General features: G+C 37.9%; 2 protein-coding genes and 1 long non-coding RNA gene across 5 annotated transcripts in view; 2 read left to right on the top strand and 1 right to left on the bottom strand.

Annotated features, from left to right (window-relative positions):
* The window catches only part of LOC117973429 (centrosomal protein POC5-like), a 10,502-nt gene extending 6,233 nt beyond the window's left edge, over window positions 1-4,269 (top strand). For both annotated transcript variants that reach the window (XM_058992588.1, XM_034925716.2), the window contains exons 9-13: window positions 319-481; window positions 1,019-1,158; window positions 1,874-1,981; window positions 2,375-2,554; window positions 3,369-4,269. In XM_058992588.1, the coding sequence (XP_058848571.1) occupies window positions 319-481; window positions 1,019-1,158; window positions 1,874-1,981; window positions 2,375-2,554; window positions 3,369-3,494 (717 nt within the window). In that variant the 3' untranslated portion in view covers window positions 3,495-4,269. The remainder of the gene's footprint in view (window positions 1-318; window positions 482-1,018; window positions 1,159-1,873; window positions 1,982-2,374; window positions 2,555-3,368) is intronic.
* LOC117973430 (ankyrin repeat and death domain-containing protein 1A-like) lies at window positions 4,045-23,553 on the bottom strand. 2 transcript variants are annotated; one of them, XM_058992658.1, is made up of 15 exons: window positions 23,115-23,553; window positions 19,654-19,754; window positions 18,694-18,792; window positions 18,173-18,271; window positions 16,869-16,973; window positions 16,617-16,721; window positions 15,849-15,949; window positions 15,417-15,543; window positions 13,972-14,070; window positions 13,184-13,282; window positions 12,790-12,888; window positions 11,827-11,922; window positions 10,289-10,490; window positions 6,574-6,705; window positions 4,045-4,949 (listed from the first exon to the last, which is right to left on the bottom strand). In XM_058992658.1, the coding sequence occupies exons 1-15, from the start codon at window positions 23,287-23,289 to the stop codon at window positions 4,894-4,896; spliced, it is 1,695 nt and encodes a 564-aa protein (XP_058848641.1). In that variant the 5' UTR covers window positions 23,290-23,553; the 3' UTR covers window positions 4,045-4,893. The 2 variants fall into 2 exon arrangements, with proteins under 2 accessions (XP_058848641.1, XP_034781620.2); XM_034925729.2 differs by having other exon boundaries at window positions 15,417-15,515; window positions 15,848-15,949; window positions 23,115-23,552.
* Window positions 5,515-22,777, top strand: LOC117973432 (uncharacterized). The gene is made up of 3 exons (XR_004663960.2): window positions 5,515-5,627; window positions 21,637-21,845; window positions 22,511-22,777. It is a non-coding gene; the product is annotated as an uncharacterized LOC117973432 (long non-coding RNA).

Genomic DNA, 23,553 nt, shown 5'->3' with positions numbered 1-23,553 from the left:
CAAAACTAAAAGGAAAGATAGAAATAAAGAATAAGGGCATTTTTAGTGCAGAGATAACAGAATGTTTTAATTAGAAATGAAAAAGCAATAGGGGAGCTATATCAGTGTGGACAGCAGGCAGTAAAAACAATAGATAGGGTAATAAAATAAACTGAAAAGGGAAAAAAAAGGTTAATCAATGATGCAGGTACAAGCCATCCATGTGGAGCACAAATTCATTTAAAATAAATGCATAATGGTAAAAATGAAGGTTGTAAAGGTTGTGGTTTTCTCGTTTATTCAATATTTATTTATTTGTTTTAACCCTCACAATGTCAGCTTTCTGAAGCACTTGAACAAGCCAGATGTGAGATCCAGCAGTTACATTCTGAAAGGGAGCGATATGAAGAATCAATGAAGAAAGCATTTATGCGTGGGGTGTGTGCCCTGAATATGGAGGCGATGACCATGTTTAACGGAAGAGAGGGGGCGCTGGAGCATGGTTAGTAATCATTAAATGCTACACACTCGCATTGTTTAGACGTATGTATTGTCGAGAGTCCGTAATAACAATGTATGTAGCATTTTTCTGTCAGATTTATCTTAAATAATCCCAAAGTCGCCATTAAATAACCCGAAGTACAAACTGATGCTAGAATATCCTTAAGTACAAACTGATGGCTATGTGACCTCACAGGGCAGGATTGTCTATATTTGCTAACACATTTTTATTTTATGTTTGTAAGAAATACAAAATCTACATTTTCTGCTGTTCTTGTGGCTCAGGTGATCCCATAAAAACACAGGATGTAAACATACAGAAAAAAATAGACTTCACCTGAGTCAAAGTGAAAATAAAAGATCACTTGCAAAATAAAAGTATTGTTAGTGCTAATGTGGGAAGAAAATGTTTTGAAGCCTCTGATATACCTTTATGTAAAGGTGCATCAGTTTTGAGATTGTATACAACGTTTTACACAACAGTTTCCCTGCTCTTTAAGGGATTCACCTCTTGGTCTTTTTATGTGTGTGAATTCAGAGCATCCCTCCCGAAGGGAAGAGCCTGGCTCCAGCATATCGGTTCATTTTCAACAGCCAGCAGCAACCTCAGCCAGCTTCAGCCCTGTTCACTTTGAATCTGCCCCTGCAACAGCAGCACCTAGTGACACAGAGCAGATGGTACGTGTGTCAGGGAAATGGCAGCTTGTTTTCAATGAAAGTAATGTGCTTTGTGGGGATTGTTTGTCTGTGTATATATATATATATATATATAATATATATATATTTTTTTTACCATCAAAGGTCTTTCTTTTTAAGCATTTTTTTCTGGATTTAAGTGGAATATAGTGAGCAGTGATCTAGTGGAGGCTCCTGTTCACACATACATACCCGTACATATGTCACACTTATGAGTGTATCGCTATTTCTGAATGCCTGGCTGTTTGTCTTTACATGTATACATACAGTAGGTCACACTTACATTTTTGCATGTCTGTCTAGAAAACTGCTAATGCAGTAATTCCTGATAACATCATTCTTCAAAGTTATTGAGCGTGTCGACTAATAGCATTAAGACAACCTCAAACTTATAATTTGTATACAAAAAATATATACATAATTATATACATTATTTAATCACAACTTTTACTATTCATATTTTTAAAGTTTGATTTTATATCTAGGCCTACCGTTTGTAACATGGATGTTTACAACCCGTTAACTATATATGATACAATTACTACCTAAGAGTAAAACTATAAAAAATACCTGAGCAAATTCCACAAGGGGTCACTGTATCAGCATTATGTTTTCACTGCTTTTACAGTCACACAGCAGGATGGAAACCCTTGTTTATGATTTACTTCCACTTCTCAAAGTATCTGTTTATTTCCAGTTTACATCCCATTTTGGATCTGTTAGCGCACCTTCTAGAGCAGCAGAAGGCATCTCGGCCACTACTGTAGTCGATGACACCACTCCAACACCATCAACCCACAAACTGGTATTCAAATTGAAATCTATTTCTAACTCGTTTTTAAACTGTTTCTTTCATTATACACTATACTTTTTAATTATTGATTTTGTGGAGTATGATAAATACTCAATTTAAGTGAAAAGGTAACTTTTACTAGTTTTGATTTACATTAAAAAATGTAGAAAAAAATGGTATGCATCAGTATTTCATTCAGTTTTGTCAATATATGCCACTAGTTATGAATCATGCACTTTTGCTTTAATGGTTTTAAATGCAGTTTAATTTATGAGGGTAAATTGTTAATTAACAGCTCAGAGTTTTTAGTGAGGGATGGAATTGAACTAATTACTTGGTGGTAATTGCGAATGTTTTCCATTGATCTGGCCCAGCTTGGCTGAATGTTTTTGCATCTTTCTGCAGTCCGTCACCCGGGTTGTGACAGCAGCACAGCAGAGAGCAGGGAAGACTATAACCGCTCGGATCACAGGCCGATCAGACCTAGGACCGAAGAGCAGCAGGATCGCGGGCAATCTCAATGTGATGGGTGTGGCCCCACCAATGAGTTCAGTTGTTGTGGAACGACATCATCCAGTTACACAGGTATTATTGACAAATAAAATCACATTCTGACATTCACAAGTCTCACTTCATTGGCTGCTCTATTTAGAAGCGGAAGTTGTACTGTAATTATGGTTAATATAATAAACATACAGCACATGAGACGGAATAGAATCATTTTGACTCTGCATTTACTTTGTGTCTTATGAGGAAACTAAGTATAAATGTAAGGACTGGAGTAGATGAGATAGAGGGATTGTATTACTAAAGGTAATAGGTATTGTACAGTAAGGCGCGCCTTTATATTATGTCACTTAGGCCAGGAACCATCACAATATTTACCATCTTGCTAATGCTTTATGAAACCCTTATTTTAAAGGAATTATTCTAGATTATTTGCTGCATATTTTCTGAATGAACACATTCATTTCATAGAGATTCCTAAATACAGATACAGATTAAATGCGTATACTTAGTAACATGCAGAGTCACTCTGTTCCCTGTTCTAACGCCTCACTTATTAAATCCTTGCTTCTGAATTTAGATCCACAGCATATATAACAAATCAGCCTGCAATTGAAGAAATGGTTAATATTCCAGCATATTCCAGCATTAAAATGTGGCATCTGTGGGATGTTTTAAAGTATTATTTTTTTTATTACTTTTGTTTCTCATAAAGTACCGCACAGGTTAACAGGTTGAGAATTGCAGGGCTATTGAATGACTGTTCTTGCCATAACCCTAAGGGTTAGGTTTAAGACAAATTCCTGAACTATTCCTGGAACATATACTGATGCTTCACTCATAATTCCTCATAGTAGATTCTAAAATTCCTAACGCAGTTTTAATGTTTTAGCGAACTGTTGGCCAGGCGACTGCTGCAAAGTTTCCCCGATCTGGACAGCAGTCCTCCAGTGCTGGGAGAGTTTCAGGACACAGTGGAAGAAGTCATCCAATCCAATCAATAAAAGTTGTTGAATGAACACATCAGCAGTCCTGAAACGCCTGCACTCTCCAGGAACGCTGACGTGTGCGTGGGTGGGTGCGCGTGTGTGTGTGCGTGGGTGTGTGCGTGTGTGTTTTTGGGTGAAAGGGCCTGGTGCGATGTGTAAATCACGTTTTATTCCCATTAAATTGTAAGCTCTTTCAACCAGCCACAAATCTGCTTTCAGGTTAATTATCAGGATTTCAATTTTGATATTGTTTACATTTTTTCCTATATGTGTATGCTTTGATTGTATATGATTATATTTAAACTGTACATATTTTTTTATAATTTACTATTAAAATAGCACATAAAACCTTAATTTATGAATTACAATATGAAACATTTTGTAATAAACCATTTGCATTTTTTTTTTAAATGACTGGTGGATAATGTGCAGATGATACAGTACACAGTCCCAGATAACACCAATATCACTATGTTTTAACAGGATAGCTGCATGACCTTTGGATGGTGTTGAATGTTTCAGTCAGGAAAACTATTAACTTTAAAAACACACATACAATTATTATAAAAAGTATATTAATAATTTGAAGAGAGTTTATTGCCTTTTTATATTTTGCTGACATAATCTCCATCAAGCATTAAACCATGTGGACTGACTTCTATGCACAAAGCTCAATCGCATTTTAGCTTTACACCTTTTACAAGGTACTGCCAGTAATGGGCTCTTAACTCTTTTTTGTTTGTTTTTTACCTATATTTTACACAAATTGATTGTACTAAAAAATAAAATATATACATCATTGAGGCTAGAATGGAAAATGTGTATTTAATTACTACTGTATTCGTTCACAATTTGAATATGTTTGCAAATAATAAGAACATAAGTTATAAACAAGAGGGGCAATTAGGTCCAACAATACGCGTCTGTTTTTTAGTATCTTATTGATCCCAGTAGTCTTAAAGGATTCTCGTTACCCTCTGACATTCTTTCCAACTGTGTCCCCTAGTCCTAATTAATATGTCGTCATATATGATTTTATTGTAATGCTGTAATTTATTTTTCTCATGGAAAAAAAAAAGGTGTACAATTTACAGGTATAACATGACAAGCCAAGACATAATATTGAAAAAGTATGGAGCAGTAAAATTCACTGCGTCTTAGAAAACTGCATACAACAAGTGAATTTCCCTTTGCGGCTACACAGTTAAATATTTACAGAATATTACCTGTTTGCAGTTTAGCATCCTTTTTTATATTCAAAGGTGGGGTGGCAGAAATATCTTCAAAAGCCTAGATGTGACAGCAGGGCCTGGGCAGCTCCAGGAGCTACACGTCTGGTTATTTCTTTTGCTTTCAATTAGAAAACTTAATCCTGCTTAAGAAAAGGGGAAGTCTTCTGGAGAGTCTTTAAGCTTCTTCGGAGGCACATCAAGAAACTGTGCATTTCTTTGAATTATTACCATTAGTGTCAATTCTGGTTTTCTCTGTGGAACAAAAATAAATGGAAATATCAAAGCAGATTATTATATTATTATACAGTGCTCCCTATTTATAACTCCAGGAATGGGACAGGGGCCAAACTGGCACTAGAGAGAGGAATGACAGTCTAACAAGCAGTGCTTGAAATGGGGCGGTACTCACTGGTACGGAGTCCCGCCACTACTCAATTTCAAATATTTGAGTCCCGCCACTTCTCAATTTAAAACATTTGAGTAGCACTTTGGCGCTTATCACTGACTATCTGCCCGTTTTCTTTTCCAATCTGTCAGCTGCAATTATGTGACTTTCTACTTTGTTGTCCGAGCAGCAGCTGCAAGATTTACATCACAGCAGAACATAGACTTCAACTCCCAGAGTGTATTGCAAAACAACTGAACTCCCAGAGTGTATTGCAAAACAACTGCAACTCCCAGAGTGTATTGCAAAACAACTGCAACTCCCAGAGTGTATTGCAAAACAACTGCAACTCCCAGAGTGTATTGCAAAATAACTGCAACTCCCAGAGTGTATTGCAAAACAGAGCAGGGGAATTTATTTTGAATGGTCCAGGTCAAGTCGCGATTAGACGCAGTACTGATTAGATGAGATGAGCTGGACATGGAGAAAGGGAAAGAGAGACAGCTGGACAGGGAGACTGAGAGATAGAGTTGGAAAGGGAGCCTGTGAGTACTGCCACTTTTTTCCATTTCAAGCACTGATAACAAGGTTCATTAAAAAGAAAAATTTCACGATGGTAATTACAATTTTACAAATTACAAGTGACACTAGTGGGTTCTGTACAGTAGACAACAGAGAATATCATCAAAGTTATGGTTAGCATTTGAAATGGTTATGAGTATCTTACAGGTGGTAAAGCGAGGGGCACTGCAGTGCATTGATGTATATAGCTAGGTGCATTGGCTGGCGGGCAGACAGCGTGGGTGGCAATACAACAGTGTAAAACAGAATTGGTGTAATAATATTGGTGCACATCTGTTCAAAAGGAGTATCTGGAGAAATGTTACAATTGCACTATTACTGGGGTCAGTATAATAAGGGAGAACACTCTCTCTCTCTCTCTCCCTCTGTGTGTGTGTATATATATATGTTTGTTTTTATTTTTTTTAAAGACTAGTACTACAGCACAGGAAACCCATTCTGTGATGATGTAACGGCACATAGTGGTCTGGAAGTTTTAGACAGGAACTGTAAAACATACTTTTCCACCCGATGTGGTTGGTCATTTGCAGAAAACACTTCTATGTGGTGCTTATAGCAGTTGTTGGTTTTATGACTTGCATATAATAAAATTAAGGTTTCAGTTCTGCACCCAGGGCATGCTAGCGAGGGAACGCAGGCTACATGGTCTGTGTCTGTGTGTAAAAACAGGACTTCAGTGACAGCGCTGCACCTTTACTGGCATTCATTTAACACAAAAAGGTTTCTTGTATTACTGCCTATTGATAAAACAAGAAATTTTCAGTTCAGTTAGGGCATCCCTAATATCGTTTGGGAGAGAGGTCCAGAGAGATGGTGCATGATTTAATTGCAATATGTTGGTATTAAAATGATATGCCAGTGGTATTTTCTGTAACTTTTCTGTAAGAGTAATTCTGGAATGAGACTCACCAGCCATGCTTTTACATCCTATTGAGATCAGACCTTCATATAAAACTTTCCCAGGGTTTTCATTTGCAGCCAAGGTTCCATGCAACCAGATAAGCAGCATCCTGTTTCCGTGTTCGTGGTAACTCTTTGGACCTAAAATTAAGACATTGTCTCCTTACTCAAGCTCGCAAAGCTTCACATTATTATTTGTTTATTTAGCAGACGCCTTTATCCAAGGCGACTTACAGACTAGGGTGTGTGAACTATGCATCAACTGCAGAGTCACTTACAATTACGTCTCACCCGAAAGACGGAGAACAAGGAGGTTAAGTGACTTGCTCAGGGTCACACAATGAGTCAGTGGCTGAGGTGGGATTTGAACCGGGGATCTCCTGGTTACAAGCCCTTTTCTTTAACCACTGGACCACACAGCCTCCTATTACTAACACTTAGGAGAAAAAGCTCTTCTATTACCCCATAGTCACAAGCAAAAGGGGCAATCTTTTCATTCCTTTTGTTTTCTTATATTTTATATTCACACAAAAATGTATAAACTTCAGTAGTATGGCCCTGAAATGTTTATCAGCTTGACTTACACTACTGTTCAGTTTCAACCTAGACGGAGGGTCACCTTATAGCATGTTCTGCAAATTCTTTGTAACACAGTCAAAACTGTTGTGTATATCTTCCTGTACTTTTCATATTAAAGCAAGGTATCAAAAATCTTTATTTATTTCAAGCATGCTGTTCCAGATGGAGGATGTGTTATGATCACAGTGGGAAGACCTTGCGAGGGACCTGTACTGCATATGTTGTACCAGCAGCAGGATTGCTGTATGCTGTGCTAACATCAGGGCTAGCCCCTTGGGTTTGCTTGGCATGCACATGTGTCATCACAGTAGCATCCTTCGAGTGGGATCTGGGAGTCCAGGATGCATCAGATACCCCAAGATATACAACAACACTGCCATCAGCAGTGAAACTGCGGCATGCTTTGTTACTTTTCCAGTAACGATGGGTTCAAACTCATTTACTAGCCCAGTCATTTGTTTAAGGTAAATTCTAATTTAAGTTGTGATACACCGCCCACTGCAGGATGGGTTACTGGGAGAAGTTTTCTTGAACTTAACTGCCTCCTTGAACTAATGTAAGCATTTACCACCCATAACACCGTGTAACAATTTTTTTTTTTTTTTGGTTCCTGGGTAGTAAGTGTTATTTCCTAATTGCTTATGCCTCAGAAGTATAGAAAATGGCAATTATTCCCCACAAACTTTGCTTTTGTGACCAGGACAGTGATATTTTGAAATTTACCTATTTTCCAGAACATTCCAGATAGATTTAGTGCTGAGTAAACTTGGAGTAACTTCTAGAACTTTCTAGAACTTTCCAGTAATATAAATAGCAGTATAAATACAGGGGCCTTACGCCCACCAGTTCAGTTTAGTTCCAGCTGCCTAAGTGGATACATATCTGCATTTTTCTGAGATGGCATCAAGGTCATAGGAGACTTCAAAATGGTGGCATTCCTGATGGGACTCCAAGGCGGTTTTACCAAGTTTCCCTGCTATCTTTGCCTTTGGGACAGCAGGGACACCAAGGCGCACTACCACAGGCAGGACTGGCCACAGCGGACCGAGTTCTCTGTGGGGAGGAACAACGTCAAGTGGGAGCCACTGGTGGACCCCCGGAAGGTGCTGATGCCACCACTGCACATCAAATTGGGCCTTATGAAACAATTTGTCAGAGCTCTAGATAAGGAGTCGGCAGCCTTCAAGTACCTTCAAGACTTCTTCCCTAAGCTGTCTGAGGCAAAGGTCAAAGCCGGTGTCTTCGTCGGACCACAGATAAAGAAGATCCTGGAGTGCAATGAATTCCCCAAGAAGCTCACTAGTAAGGAGAAAGCGGCTTGGAACAGCTTTGTCGCAGTGGTTCGGGGCTTCCTGGGCAATCACAAGGCCGAAAACTATGTGGAGCTGGTTGAGACTCTGGTGAAGAACTACGGCACAATGGGCTGTAGGATGTCCCTCAAAGTCCATATCCTTGATTCTCATCTTGATAAATTCAAGGAGAACATGGGAGCGTACTCGGAGGAGCAAGGCGAGCGCTTCCACCAGGATATACTGGACTTTGAACGCCGCTACCAAGGACAGTATAATGTGAACATGATGGGAGACTACATTTGGGGGCTTATTCGTGAAAGTGATTTACAGTATAATTGTAAATCTCGAAAAACTACTCACTTCTAAATCTTTTGTAGTCATTTTTGTATTACTTTAGTATAAATACATGTTAATTTGGATTCATATGTTGTTTTTTTCTGACTTTATGTGAACAAAAAGACACAAATTCGCCCGTTTTCTCATTGGAAATAGGTACATTTCAAAATATCACTGTCCTGGTCACAAAAGCAAAGTTTGTGGGGAATAATAGCCATTTTCTATACTTTTGAGGCATAAGCAATTAGGAAATAACACTTACTACCCTGGAACAAAAATTGTGTTACATAGTGTAATCATACACCATCACAACCTTTCTAACCAATCAGACCGCACAGTTGCAGTAGATTATGTTATAATGCATTACTGATAGATTTTTGATTTCAGATATGAAACAGAACTAGCCTAAGCTGAAAAAACTACATTACTATGGCAACCAGGGAGCCAACCTGAGAAAATAACAACATATCTAGATGTGTTTGAGTATCCTGGAATGAAAAACAAAGAAAAGGAAAGGGAACAGAACCCGTTTTAAGGCCATTTCCTGTAAAGTCATAGTGTATACCGAGCATCAAAAGAAATGTATCACTATTATAACACATTTATTTTCGAAAAGAAAATAAGGTATATAAATGATGGACATTGACGAAATGTTTCTGGTTTCTTTTTAATCACTTGATCATTCTTCCTTGACCATGACACGCTTGAGTGACTATGACTGAAGCATATGCACTTAATCACCTAATTAGTGAGACAGTTGATTGAACACTGGATATGGAGTGATTTCAGCTGTTGAATTGTAAGTGTGAATAAAAGCAATAAAGAAAATCACAGAAAAAAAACCAATATGCCACGTCTGTCAAAAGAGCAGCGCCTTCGTGCATTCGACATGTTGGACTAGGGCAGCGTACTGTGGCTCGCCGTCTTGGGTGCTCACAGCCAGCAATTTTAAACCTGGCGAGACGATATAACCAGACACTGTCAATGACAGGCCACGAACTGGGATACCAAGAGTCACAACACCTGCCCAAGATCGACAGATCATTTTGCAGCATCTTCGTGATGCTCTAAAACAGACTTTTCATCTAGTGAATTTTATCCAGATATAACCGATATGTTTCTTTTGATTCTTAAATATAAGTGATACGTTTCTTTTGATGCTCAGATATAAGTGATAAGTTTCTTTTGATGCTCAGTATATAATAGCGAGTATTCTTAATTGTAGTGAAACATTCCTAATAAAAGACCAGGTTTGCCTCTTGGTTTATGTCGAATTTGGAATGTCTGTCTCCTTGTACACTGCACTTACAAACACAATCTTACTTAATTTACAAACTATTTGTAAACCTGTGCATTTCCTTAAATGTGGGCGACCAGGTCAATTCCAATTGTGTGTATACTGTTCTGTACGGAACTCTTTCTGTTTACCGCTTGTTTCGGTTAATTAAACGCAGTGCTCTGAACCCTTCCTGTTCAATAATATTTTTGGCAGTGTGCTAGGTACTGCAGATCCCCACCTGTCCACTGTTCCTCAATTGCTGCGATCTGCGAGTCTGTGAACTGCCAATTGTGCGCCAGTCTCTTCCAGTCTTGAGGCTTGAATTGGTTGTAGGCCAGGTCCCAGGCCACACTGCGCATCTGCTTGTTCTCTGTCTTGTGGTCTAGTTTAAATGTCAGCGGCGACTCATTTTGAAGGGTTTCATTAGACTCCACATTTGCCTGGAAGGATATTCAAATCTAGTTATTTTCTGCTGTATCATTTTGACAAAGGGTGCCCAGTTTAGATTCAGATTAAGTTATGTGGAACAAAACGCTTATCACATTAAGGCATATTGACTGATCTTAACAAAGTGCTGAAGACCAACACAAAATCCCTTACGAGTCATCTTGCTCATTAAAGCACCATTATTTTCATACACTTGCCAGTGAAACTTACTCACAGAGAAAAGTTACAGAGCAGTAGCATTAAGAAAATATTGCAGCCGTTGACAATAAATTCTGTTCTGAAGGCTCTTATTCATTTTTAATAAGTTATACAGACTGAATTACAGGGTTGTTAAAAAATCAGTCGGCAATACTAACCAAAATGAAGGATTCCTTACCAGTTTGAAAGGATGTAATCTGATGACTTGTGATCCATGTGAAAATTCTAATTCTCCTGATTCTAATATTATCTAGATGATAGATGGAACCCTCAGAGACCAATAGTGACCATATTAAGCAGTCAATGCAATCAAACATAGATTTCAGCTACAGGGCTCTATGGTCTTGTAGTTCATCACTGGGTGTCTCATCCTGCCACATTTCTGCTGTGAATGATTTTTTTTTCACAGCAGCATTTCAAAGTGGCCTACTAACGTTAGAACTTTAAAACCACCCTCTGTATTTGCTAGAATGGGTAACAATATCACTTTAAGACAAGGCTTTAAAGGGTACATAAGGACCTTTTAATTTTATTGTGTTACACGTTCCCATGTGTTGCTACAACTGTTTACGTAAGGTGTGTGTATTTTTATTTTTTTTTACATTTTGACCACTTTTTAAACTTTTAAATTGCATTCCCTGCCTCAAGATGGTTTCCCATGTACCTGCATAGACCTCTCATAACTACATTGCATTCCCTGCCTCAAGATGGCTTCCCATGTACCCGTATGATGGGAAATGTAGTTCTGAGAGGTCCATACGGGTACATGGGAAGCCATCTTGAGGCAGGGAATGCAATGTAGTTCTGAGAGGTCCATGCAGGTACATGGGAAGTCATCTTGAGGCAGGGAATGCAATTTAAAAGTTTAAAAAAGTGGTCAAAATGTAAAAAAAAAATTAAAACAATACACACACACCTTACGTAAACAGTTGTAGCAACACATGGGAACATGTAACACAATCAAATAAAAAGGTCCTTATGTACCCTTTAATGCATGTGTTGAAATATAATCTGTGATATTCAGTACATTATACAATGGATCAGACATCTGACTACCACTATTTTAACAGGCGAAACTGTCATTTTTTTTTTTTTACTTCTTATAAAAATCCCCACTTAAAATTGATTTACCTTCTTCCATTCAAAGTATCGTTCTGCTTTGATGATCATGTCAACAATATTCACGTAGTTTCCTCTTCCTGCCACAGCCAATGCAGTCTTACCTTGCTATGAAAACCAAAGTGAGAAAAATCAGACCGAGCTGGGCCAAACTGCTGTCATGAGCTCTTAAAGAGTGCTGTGCTGGAAGAAAATAAACTGATCAACACCAATTCAAAAACATCAACTCTTTGTTAAAACTATTTAAAAAAAAAACTGTTACATAGAATATTCTAGGAAAATTGCCAAACTGTGCAGAACTGTGTGCTGGGTCATATCTTAGCTATGAATCAGGCTTTAAATCAGCCATTCATTTACAAGTGAATGAAAAAAATAACATGATATCTCAAGGAATCTCATACTGATGAATAAAATGCCAGTAACTCATATGTGAAAAATGTGATGTTTGATCAAAGGTTCTTGAAGGCAGAAAAAAATTAGAAATCTTTGCTTACACAGTAAAATTGTCAGTGTAATAATTGTAAAAAGTATAAGTGACCTTATATAATGGCTGGTCTTAAATATTATTACTTATAGTTACCTCTAGACATAGCCATTCCAATAGAAGGTGGTTCCAAAACCAGCCCCCCTCTCTCCAAAAAACATATCTTATAAAAAACGCTGCAATTCAATTCCATTTTTCCTATTTTTCTAGCCGTCCGCTACCCTTTGTGCAGTAATTAATTATCAAATTAGAGACAGCAGTAACGGTAATTGAAGCTGAAGAATTATTTTGCTTTGTGTGCCAGTTTAGATTTATCAGGTGCAAAACTTAATAAGTGGGAAGGACATTTAACCATACAGACTCACAAACAAATGCTGTCTTTTGTGGATAATGCTGTGTCGGTCTTCATTTAATTCTTCCAGGGTGCTCTCACAACCTTCCAGACTAATCCCCCAGCTGCCCCCCCCAGCTCCCCCCCCAGCCCCAGTTACCTTGTCTTGGATAGAAAGATCTGCACCAGCTTTTAGAATCATTTCCACAATGTCTGCTTTCCCCAGTTCTGCAGCTATGTGCAGTGCAGTTTGATTCCTCTGAGAAAACAAAGTTCATTTGTGTGCATTTTTTAAAATTTTTATAATCATTACAAAAAAGCAATTGGATTGTAAGTATATTATAACGAACAAACCAGCAGAGATTATTTTTATTGCATTAGAATATCATATTCAAACAGCTGGTTTCACAGAGCCCTTTACTCTAATGTAATATCTGATTAGGTAAGGCAGTCCAAGATTATTGATATTCAGGGTCTGTGAAGCCAGCCCAAAGGGGGATGCCTTACCAGCTGTGGCAGTAAGCAGCTTGTGTCCTGATCTCACTGATACTTACACTATCAGTAGCATTCATATCACACCCAGACTCTATGAAGGTGTGGATGACAGGGATGTGGCAATTGGTAACTGCCAAGTGAATCGGTGCCAATTTTTGCTGGAAAGAAAATGAGACAGAAGAATTAAAGCAAGTACAACTATACCCCCCACCCCGCTGGAGATCAGAATGTAGGCCTCTTTATTTGTTAAACTTGGGAGAATCATTCACTATAAAAAAATAAACCTAACAACTAAATGTTAGTCTTTTAACACAAAATGGCATAATCTGTCCTAACTATCATTATTCGTTCACAGTATTGGCCAGATCAAAAGTTTCTTCAAATCACATGTTATTATTGGCACGGCTTGTGATCGGAAAACAACTGCTGAAGATATGCAAAACATCAAAGTGGATTTAAAGTGTTACAGAACTCCCTGCATAGTTTACAAGACATGCAGTACGTTAGCTCTGCTGTGTCTCATTCTGTATGCATAGCTTTAATCAAACATCGTGGATGAACTGGGTTGAACTGGGCGATGCATTTCTCAATACTGACTCAGGACCGTTCGCCAGCAGAGAAAAACAAATCTCCAGCAGCAATGCTAGTTTTCTGGTGAATAAAAAACTTTGTAAACAGGTGAATGGATGCAAGTTAAACTTTTCCTGATCGCAACATCAATGATCGGTTGAAATGCTAAAATAGGAACTTTTCTACACCGGAGGGTTGATGTTCAAATACAAATCCCTGTACACCAGACAAATACTTTTCTGTTTATAGCAGGAAAATTAATTTTAGACATACTCACATCATTCAGGCAGTTCATGTCAGCTCTGTTATCAATTAGAAGTTTCACTAAGGAAGCATGGCCACTTTCTGACACTCCGTGTAACACATTGTTGCCATCCTGGAGAAAAGAAATAGCCAAGCAGTATAATATTTAGAATTTAAGATTCGTTTTCATCAGGAACAGCCATTGGGTGACATTGTTCAGAACATGACTGTAAATATTATTTAGGATTATCTTTACCATTATAATGACTTATTATTGGAGCACAAAACAATGTATGTGTGTGTCTGTAAATGATTCAATATTTTGCTCACTTGTTTCTTTGTGTTTCTGTTCTAAATACAAATACAAACTGGGATAGGGTTTCCACCTGTCCCTGTTTTCCCTGGATTGTCCCCGTTTTGAGGAAGGTGTCCCTAGAATTCAATACACCTTCCCAGGACGCTAAGTGCCAGTACTATAAATTAGATAGATCAGGATACAATATTACTGCAACAAACGCACAATATGAATGGGTTGTCAGTACTATAGTAGTAATTTTGTCAATGTTTCCTTTTGGATGAATAGGAATTTCTAAAGGGAGTTTACACTTTTAACAGCCCCCCCCTTCCATTTGGAGGTCCTGTTCTTTTGTACCTCAGAGGTGGCACCCCTAACTGTAATGGTCCTACTGAGTCTCTGAAAGAATGGGTGTATTGTCAAGTTCAAGAGTGTGACGAAACCACTGAGTCTGGAGCACCCTCACAATGCCTGGCTTAAACCAATGATTTAGCGATCAAAAATAATCAGAATAGTGGAGAAAAGGATCAAACTGTCTGCTTTCTTTTTTATGTTTCTTTTATTGATTTTATATTTATGATTTTATAATCTAATAAAAAAAAATAACCATTACATATTACATTTCCTGATCATTCTCATCCGAGATTAGAAGCGCCACCTGCAGGTGTTCAAAACCAGTGAATTTAGACACTCCCAGTGTGCTAGACTGGTGGAGACTCTCATCCTCTCTGTTTGACCCCTAGCCGCTACCACAGTTGTTCTCACGTCCTGTCACTACAAAGTAACTTCAAATGTCATTGAGTGGCTTTATGTTTACACTCTTCAACTAGTTCAGTGTCTGCAATCATTCAGAGCGGCTCTGGTTTCTGCTGCTCCCACACTGAGTGACTGTCCTCCTTCTTTGAATCAGCCTTTACCTGACTCTGAGATTGTCTACAGAGCCCGGGACTGAACAGCTTTCCTCATTCCATTGCAATCAGGTTTGAACTCTGCCAGCCGTGTCTAGTGGGCGGGGCTGTGCAGTCCCAGCACTTAGTGTCGGAGGCTCCAGACAAGCTCAGAGCAGCTCCAGGTACAGGCAGATGTAGAGACAAATAATAACAAGTTAATATTCGATAACCAAAACCTACAACCACTCGGCATGATTGCAAACGGCCCAAAAAATGACTGACGTTTACACTTACCTTTGTCACAATGTTGACATCACATCCAGCTTCCAGCAAGACTTCCACGCATTCGTAATAGCCTCCTTCAGAAGCCAAATACAAGGCAGTCTTGCCTGCCTGCATGGTGTACACGAGGGGAACAGGCCAAAGACAACAAGAGTGGAAACATGTTCAGAAACTCAAAGATGCAGAGTAAGAGAACGGATGGTGGCTTTTTACCGTTTTAATAATATGCTTTATAATTACAAAAATTTAGGTCATTTTCTACGTTGTCATAGTTTTGTTTTTTAAAACAGGTCACATTTATCATGATTTTATTTGTATTTATTTATTTTGCCCTTTGTTGATCTACTACATAACACTGAATGCATCTAAATGTTATGAATATGGATTTACAAAGTTCAAGAACATATTCGTTCATGTATGAAAAAATGTACAAATTCACCTACCTCATTTACTTCATTTCGCTCCTCCTCAAAGCTGTCAAGGAGCAGCTTTACAACTTCTATATGCCCATTTTTAGCCGCAAGATGCAATGCTGTATTATTGTCCTGAAATAAATACAATATATATATATATATATATATATATATATATGTACAGTCCAGTCCAGTCCCTGTATTATAATTCTCGACTTGTGTGAAGAGGGCACATCATCATTCCTACCTCCCGCATCCTACGTTTTTAGAACCTGATTTTCTAATCTATTTTGAAAAGTTGTACCACAGTGTAAAATTTAAATCAAAGGCTTGACCCCAGCCATGTGCAGTGAGACACCTCAATGACGGATCATAATTGCTTTGCAGCAGGCTAATGAATGAAGAATGAAGAGAGTCTGTTTGTGCACTTCTTTGAAGCCTGCAGATTACACACCTAGTGTCTCAGGGTCTGTTTCCCACATTCATGAATCCAAACATGCTAGAATCCACTTGTGTGGACCCTGCTGCCTGTGGCATGATTTCAGCCGGATTGTCACAGATGGGTGAGCTGTGTTCATTAGCATGTACTTTATTTTCTGAACACTATCTGCATGTAGCATTGTACCACTGTACTGTACAGTATATCATATCAGGTTAGGTTCTGTCACAACACTGATAACTTAGAACACAACAAATATTCCTGCTACACCTTCAATTCATGTATGTTAGATCTGACCAAACTATGAAAGTATGCAATAGCATTACAGACTGTAGAATCCAATGCATTGTGTTTAATGACCTGGTCTTTCTCCTTGGTGGACAGATTGTATTCTTCTCCCATCATCATCTCCACCATTTCCAGACAGCCATGCTCAGCAGCCAGGTGAAAGGGCTTCTTGTTTGACTAGAATAGTAAGCAAGAGCTTGTATGTACAGGAGATGCATTTGGCCGGAAGGAATAGTGTGTACTTGAACCACCAGCATGTTCAGTCAGCTACTGTATTTTACTGACTGATACTTGGACTCATATCTCCAAGTCCAGATGCTTTACCTTGTCAGGTTTATCCAGCTGCTTCATCTGCAAGTCATCAATAATGTATTTCACGATAGCAGTGTTGTTGTTCAGAGCGGCGCAGTGCATAATATTCATCCTGTCCTTCAAGAGAGAAAGCACAATATGATTTATATCTCTTCAGAAGGGCTGAGTGAAGAACACACTGAGCAGATGTCTATTGATTGCTATTGAAGTGGTATAGAGCGTATGAGGGTTGGGGTCAAAGTCAATAGGGATTAGGATTAGTGATCCATTATATATAGAAAATAATAAAATGACTGTGTTGAACTGTGGAGGAATGAAGTGTAGTGTTGCACGTGATGCTGGGCTCATAACAGGCTTTTAATACCTGCACATGTTTCTGTTAAGAGAGTAAAAAAGACATTTCATTTTTACTGTGACTATGGCTACAAATGCATTCTGTCAGATACATATGAGCTCTAAATAGCTTTCATATTCTAAATGTGAATGGTCTGCTATGGACACAGTACTAACATCAACAAAATATACAGTGGTTTCTGTTACTAATTTAGCACGGTTATGTCAATACTTGGAACGTATCCTGGAGGTTGTGTCAAATAAAATTTGCATCGGAATAGTTACTTCAAATCTAAATGAAAATCTGACAGTATTTCAAATTGCCCTGACAGTGCATTATTTAAAAAACTTGAGTAAACATTGTCTGTATTCTAGTCAAAAACCAGGGAACTGACCAATGAGGAGCAGCTTCCCTTGCGCACCTTCAGTAAACAACCATTCTGAAGACATGGCAATGAGGGAGAACAGCTGGCAGTCCATTTCCAGGGAACTGGATATAGCTGGTGTGTATGATTCGAATTTAGCTTTACTGAAATAAGTATTCTGAAAGATGTTATGTATTCTACATTTTTATTGGCTGTATAACAGGACTGTCATACGTGTGATTGTTTCCAGCTGATGATACAATCTAGCATTGTAATGTTTAATTGGTTTAAGGTCCAGCAGTGGTCAATACCCAAGCTAGAAAGTGAGGACAGTCTATTGAATTTCACTGTATTATGGGGAGTTTTGGGTCTTGTTTTTAGGGATTAACATCATTAGTGCATTGTAGGTTTGCCACTGATAAGTTCTCTCTGAAAATGAAGGGTGTTGAACCATCAACCAAAATATTCAAACATTTGACCACCTACTATATGGCCAGTCGTGGTATTATGTCATTATTGATCATAGCAACACACACCAATAAGGCGGGCATTTGGGCTCCCTGACTTCAGACACGCACTGTATAAATGTGTTAGTGCAAAGCAAACTGTAAACCTTACTAAGTTTAAAGCTTTCTGTTCCGCACCAGCTTGCACTAGCAGTGTCATGATGTCCAGACATCCAAACCACGCAGCGAGGTGAAGAGCTGTTATTCCATGCTGGAAAAATAAAACAAAACTAGGAAGTGTTTTAAACAGCTTCAATAATCAATAAATGACATTCATTGCGGCTAACAGTAACATTTTATAAGTTCTTGTAGCGAGTCCATGAGCTCAGTAGCTGAGTTGCTGAACAAAGCAGGATGTATACCAGACTACTTTTAAGAATGTATGTGCTCATTAGGATTAAGAGTTGTTGCAATAAAGCACCATTGTACAGAATAATCAGTGTGTGAGTTTCACTGAATACACAACATTATCCTTTACAAAAAAAAAACTCTTCTTGTGTGGGATATTTATGTGGCCCGGTCACCCAGAGCTGAGGACTTATTCAGACTAGGGACACACCTTAGAAAAAGTATCTGTAGAAAAGCTGCTGTATGAAGTATGAAGGAGCGGTCAGGCTGCTCATGCCCTTGTACCTTGTCAGCAGTGTCCACTCTAGCTTTCCTTCTTAGCAGGAGCTCCACAGGTTCCTTGTGCTTTCCTGCAACCGCAAAATGGAGTGCTGTGCGGCCATTCTAAAAATAAAATATTCAGATTCTTTAAAAGGGTGAAGATCAACATCTCTATCAAGAACCTACAATCTAACAATAAAATATTCAGATTCTTTAAAAGAAGGATGAAGATCAACATCTCTATCAAGAACCTACAATCTAACAATAAAATATTCAGATTCTTTAAAAGAAGGGTGAAGATCAACATCTCTATCAAGAACCTACAATCAAACAATAAAATATTCAGATTCTTTAAAAGAAGGGTGAAGATCAACATCTCCATCAAGAACCTACAATCAAACAATAAAATATTCAGATTCTTTAAAAGAAGGGTGAAGATCAACATCTCCATCAAGAACCTACAATCAAACAATAAAATATTCAGATTCTTTAAAAGAAGGGTGAAGATCAACATCTCTATCAAGAACCTACAATCTAACAAGAGGAGAAATCTGATCGTGGATTTCCTTATTGTTCCTTGTTTGTATATTCATCATCTCTGAACATCAGTATATGCATGTTTGTCTGATGAAAGTCTGCTGTTTTTTTTCTTAAACTGAAATTAATTGGTTCTTTTAATTTGAATTAGTCTCCTTGAACACTGAATTTATGACGTCGGGGTGACAGAGAGTAGACAGTGTGGAAATGTTTACCGTATGTCTGTTTTAACCTTATTTAAATTGCATGCTTTTTGTAAAATGTCTTTAAAAAATGAAAATTCTATAATACCGTCCAAAAACACTGTAGTTTTCTATAACTTGCCACATACAATAGTATATTATAAGACACTATTGTTAAAGTCTTGTAGTATTTTGTATATGGGATGACACTTTAGCGAAGGGAAGCTTTGTCTCAATGTGGATATTTTCTAGATAATTTACTTACAACGTTCCTTGCATTGATGTTAACGTTCTTTTCGAGAATTTTCATTGTCGGCACGTCATTTCTTCTAGCAGCTTCAATGAAGTCCCTCTCAATCTGTAATACTGTAATGCGACACATTTGAAGTGTGGTTGATATTTGAATCCCTCATAAAGACAGAATGGTTCTGTCATAGTGTTAAAAAAATTTAAAAGAATAAATCACTGGATAGTACCAGCCATCTGTCAAGCTAATTAAAAATATTTTAACACCACAGACCTAGTACAACAGTCCTGCCCATGAATTCAAGGTCTAGTAGTTTTGAGAATCATTCGGGGCAGGGGAAACTCTACAGGACCCCCTAACAACACTGAACTGTGTCACTTCCTCCAACACCTGATATTCCCTGGAGTTCTCCCATCCAATTCTATCCAGACCCAACTCTTTTTTTTCTGAGAATTACTGTAGCAAAATAAGATTGGGTGAGGTGGTTTGGTTTAAATGAAGAGGAAGCCTGTGCCACCAGTTCTAGGAGAGACCGACAGGGAAGTTGGTAATGCTGAAATGCTCCTGCCAGGGTTCTTGATTTTCTAGTAGTTTTTGTTGTGTTTGAAGAACCCGTATCATGTATGTAACTACTCTTCGTCTTCTGATGAAGATACACTTAGCTGTCAAGGTACTCTTTATTTCATTAAAATGCAAAAAGACTTCAAGAGAAAGTAAGGGGTTCTGAAAACTATAGTGTTACACGTCCCCACGTGCTGCTACTGTTTAAATAACGGATCTGTCATTTTCTTTAAAGTCTGTTGCAAAGCTCTTTTCAAAATGTCTGCTCTAGTGCACTAGGGTTTGAGATCTCTCCTCACAATATATCACTGCAGGAAAAAAAAACAAAAAAAACATAAGAATTGCTCTGGCTTTTCTGTTCCGTACCACATCATGGATCGTTATTACTGTGTTACCTGTTTGACAATGTGGGCAATAATCCTTACACTATCAGAGCGGACATTTTGAAAAGAGCTTTGAAACAGACTTTAAAGTGTAAAAAGCTGGCAGGATGTTAACAATGAAAAGAAAAATGACAGGTACGTTATTTAAACAGTTGTAGCAACACATGGGGATGTGGAGCGCTGTATTTTCTGGAACCCCACTTCTTATTATTTTAGGTCGTCTTTATATCAGGAGACACACAGCAGTTAGAGTTTAAGGCATGAGCCAAAATGTTTGTCTATTTGAAGTAGGATCTGGTCATCCTATACCCTGCTTTATTAGAGAATTTGACAGCACAGGTGACCCATTACCCTGGATTGTGGTTATCCCAGGATTACCCAAACAAATAGATGCAGGGGGATTTCCCAGTGCTGTAAACAGCTCTAATAAAACCCAGAGTGGTTTCTAAACTCTGGGGTCACTATGCCTTTAAGAACCAATGAGTTCAATCACAGAATACAAATGATTCTAATACAGGAAGGGATTAAATCAACGTGGATAAAACAGTAAAAATCTATTAAATGTCTTGAAAGGCCTCTCTTCAATTCATTGCAAAATAATGTCTGCATAAGGTCGGTAGCCTACCCTTTATCGTATACTCACAGGGCTACGGCAAACTAAAAACATAAATAAATCACATTTTTATTTGGAGTCATGTTTTTATTTTATCCAAGTCATTCTGAACACCATTCTAAACAAACAGCCTGCAGGCCACTCCACCAAGTCATTAATCATCATTTCTTCACAGAGGGTGGTAATTAAATTAAGCTCCAATGTTGAAAACGCAAACAATTGGTTGCCAGAATTTCTACCTACTACATCCAGTTGCAGATTTAAATGAAAAAAAAAAATCAGTTAAAAATAAATCCAATGAAACCTGATTGAAGTATAAAATAAACATGTTTTACAGTCCACTTGTCTCGGTGGTTACATATTAATCAGACTTGATCTGAGTTTAATCTCTGCTGCAAGATATAAACTGTGACAGTGGTTTTCTATGTGTTTCCTGTATTTCAGGATCCTCAGAATAAGCTCCAAGCGTCAGAGCTCATGTAGCACAGGCACATGCTGGAGAATTCAGGGGACAGTCCAAGGAAATCAGAACCACTCCTTTCTTGTTCGCTCAACTGGGAATGAACAGCAAAATGGACTTATTAAAGCAAAAGCACTCCAGGTTGTCTGGAACACCACATGCGTTGTGTAGAAGATCAATATATTCCTGCTGTGTGAGTGACTCAGTGTTGCTGCCATGTGGTCCTGCCTTTTACAAACACTAAGTGGGCGTTGGTTTATTTAAGATAAAATCTTATGAAAAGTACATAAGTCAAAAGGTCACAGATGAGGTCACAGAAAGGAATAGAGTTAAATAATTACCAGATTTGTTACATGTGTATTAACTTTTCATTAGATCATTATTCATCATGCATGGCGAAAATTGCTTCGCTGATTGTGGGGAAGAGACATAGGGAAGCATATTAGCATTGCACAGGCTTTAGCATGGCTCGTGAATGGTCCTCAGTGGACAGTGCAACGCTATTATGCTTCCCCACAATCAGCCTTGATGGCTTCTTTTTAGAAGCCATTTTTGCTTGAATAGTTATTAAGCGTATTAGAGAATGATCTAAGCAGAACTAATTAAAATGAATAAAATGAAAGGTAGCAAGCTAAGCTCTACAGTTGCATGGTAACATTGAAGAAGCCCATGTTAAATGAGTTGTATGTTAACAATACTAACTACATTGGTGTATGTTTTGTTACTTTATTATACTATGTTTGGTTATTTGTTTATTGCAATGTCTTCAAATTGAGGTGCCAGCTCGTTTACTGAATCGTATTATAATGCCCTCTGTCATCTTGTGACTGCTGATGTTTGTTTCATTTGTCTTGACAGGAATCCGGAATGGGTCTCTCCAGGATAAACAAACAAAACAAGCAACGAAATACACGAAGAGAGAAATCAGATATGAATTGCCTTGTCTAATAACTGTACGCAGTACAATCAAACAACGCACTGCTAGTCTCAACGCTTTTAACTCCAAATTATCATTAGAGCCAAGGACAAACAAACAACTCGAGACAGTTCATTTAGGGGATTGTAAGCAGTTTATTTAGTAGAATTTGAATTATTAAACTTAAAAATGTGAAAAGGATGATTAATAAGCCCTGGTTATATATATATATATATATATATATATATATATATATATATATATATATATATATATATATATATATATATAATACAGTGTTTACAACAGTTTGTGTATATACAGCCACATATTATATTCTGGTTTATCTCATATTGTATTTTAGTAGTATTTGCACTTAACTGTAGACTATAATGTATTTAGATATTGTTTTTACACTGTTACCTTGTATTGCCCTGTAACACCTGTTAGTCGCCAAATAAACTAATAATAATAATAATATAAAATTAACATGTTGTTTTACAGAAGAAACCAAATATTGTAAAAGTCATAACATTTGCTACTTACACATTTCCTTATTGTCAAAGCTTTTGTCTGCGTCTGATTCTGTATCATTATGCAGAACCTTCTCTTTCAATCTCTTCACATTATCAGCTTTCACCCAGTTCTTAGGATTTAGATTTTCCTTTTTTAAATCAGAAATGTTCTTCATTTTGTCTCTTAAAGTTGAAGCCACTTCCATGGTGGAGTGCTGGCAGTTAGCACTGCTACTACAGACAAGGTGCTGTCAGCTCCCTTGTTCCTAAACCAAATGAGGTGAAACCTGTTCTGTAAACAGGCACTGTGCTCACACCCATCGGAAACATGCAGATAATCCTGCCAGCTCACCTCCAGTTTCTTTTTTTTTTCTGCAGTGCTGTGGTAGTGATTCTTTCATTTTCTAAGTGTGCGTCTCTGCAATAAACACACACATCAATCACACAAGTCACTAAGCTTTTATAATTTA

The sequence above is a fragment of the Acipenser ruthenus genome, chromosome 1, assembly GCF_902713425.1.
Source record: "Acipenser ruthenus chromosome 1, fAciRut3.2 maternal haplotype, whole genome shotgun sequence".
NCBI lineage: Eukaryota > Metazoa > Chordata > Actinopteri > Acipenseriformes > Acipenseridae > Acipenser > Acipenser ruthenus.
Note: the sequence above shows the minus strand (reverse complement) of the source record. Positions and strands in the feature narration are given on the sequence as shown.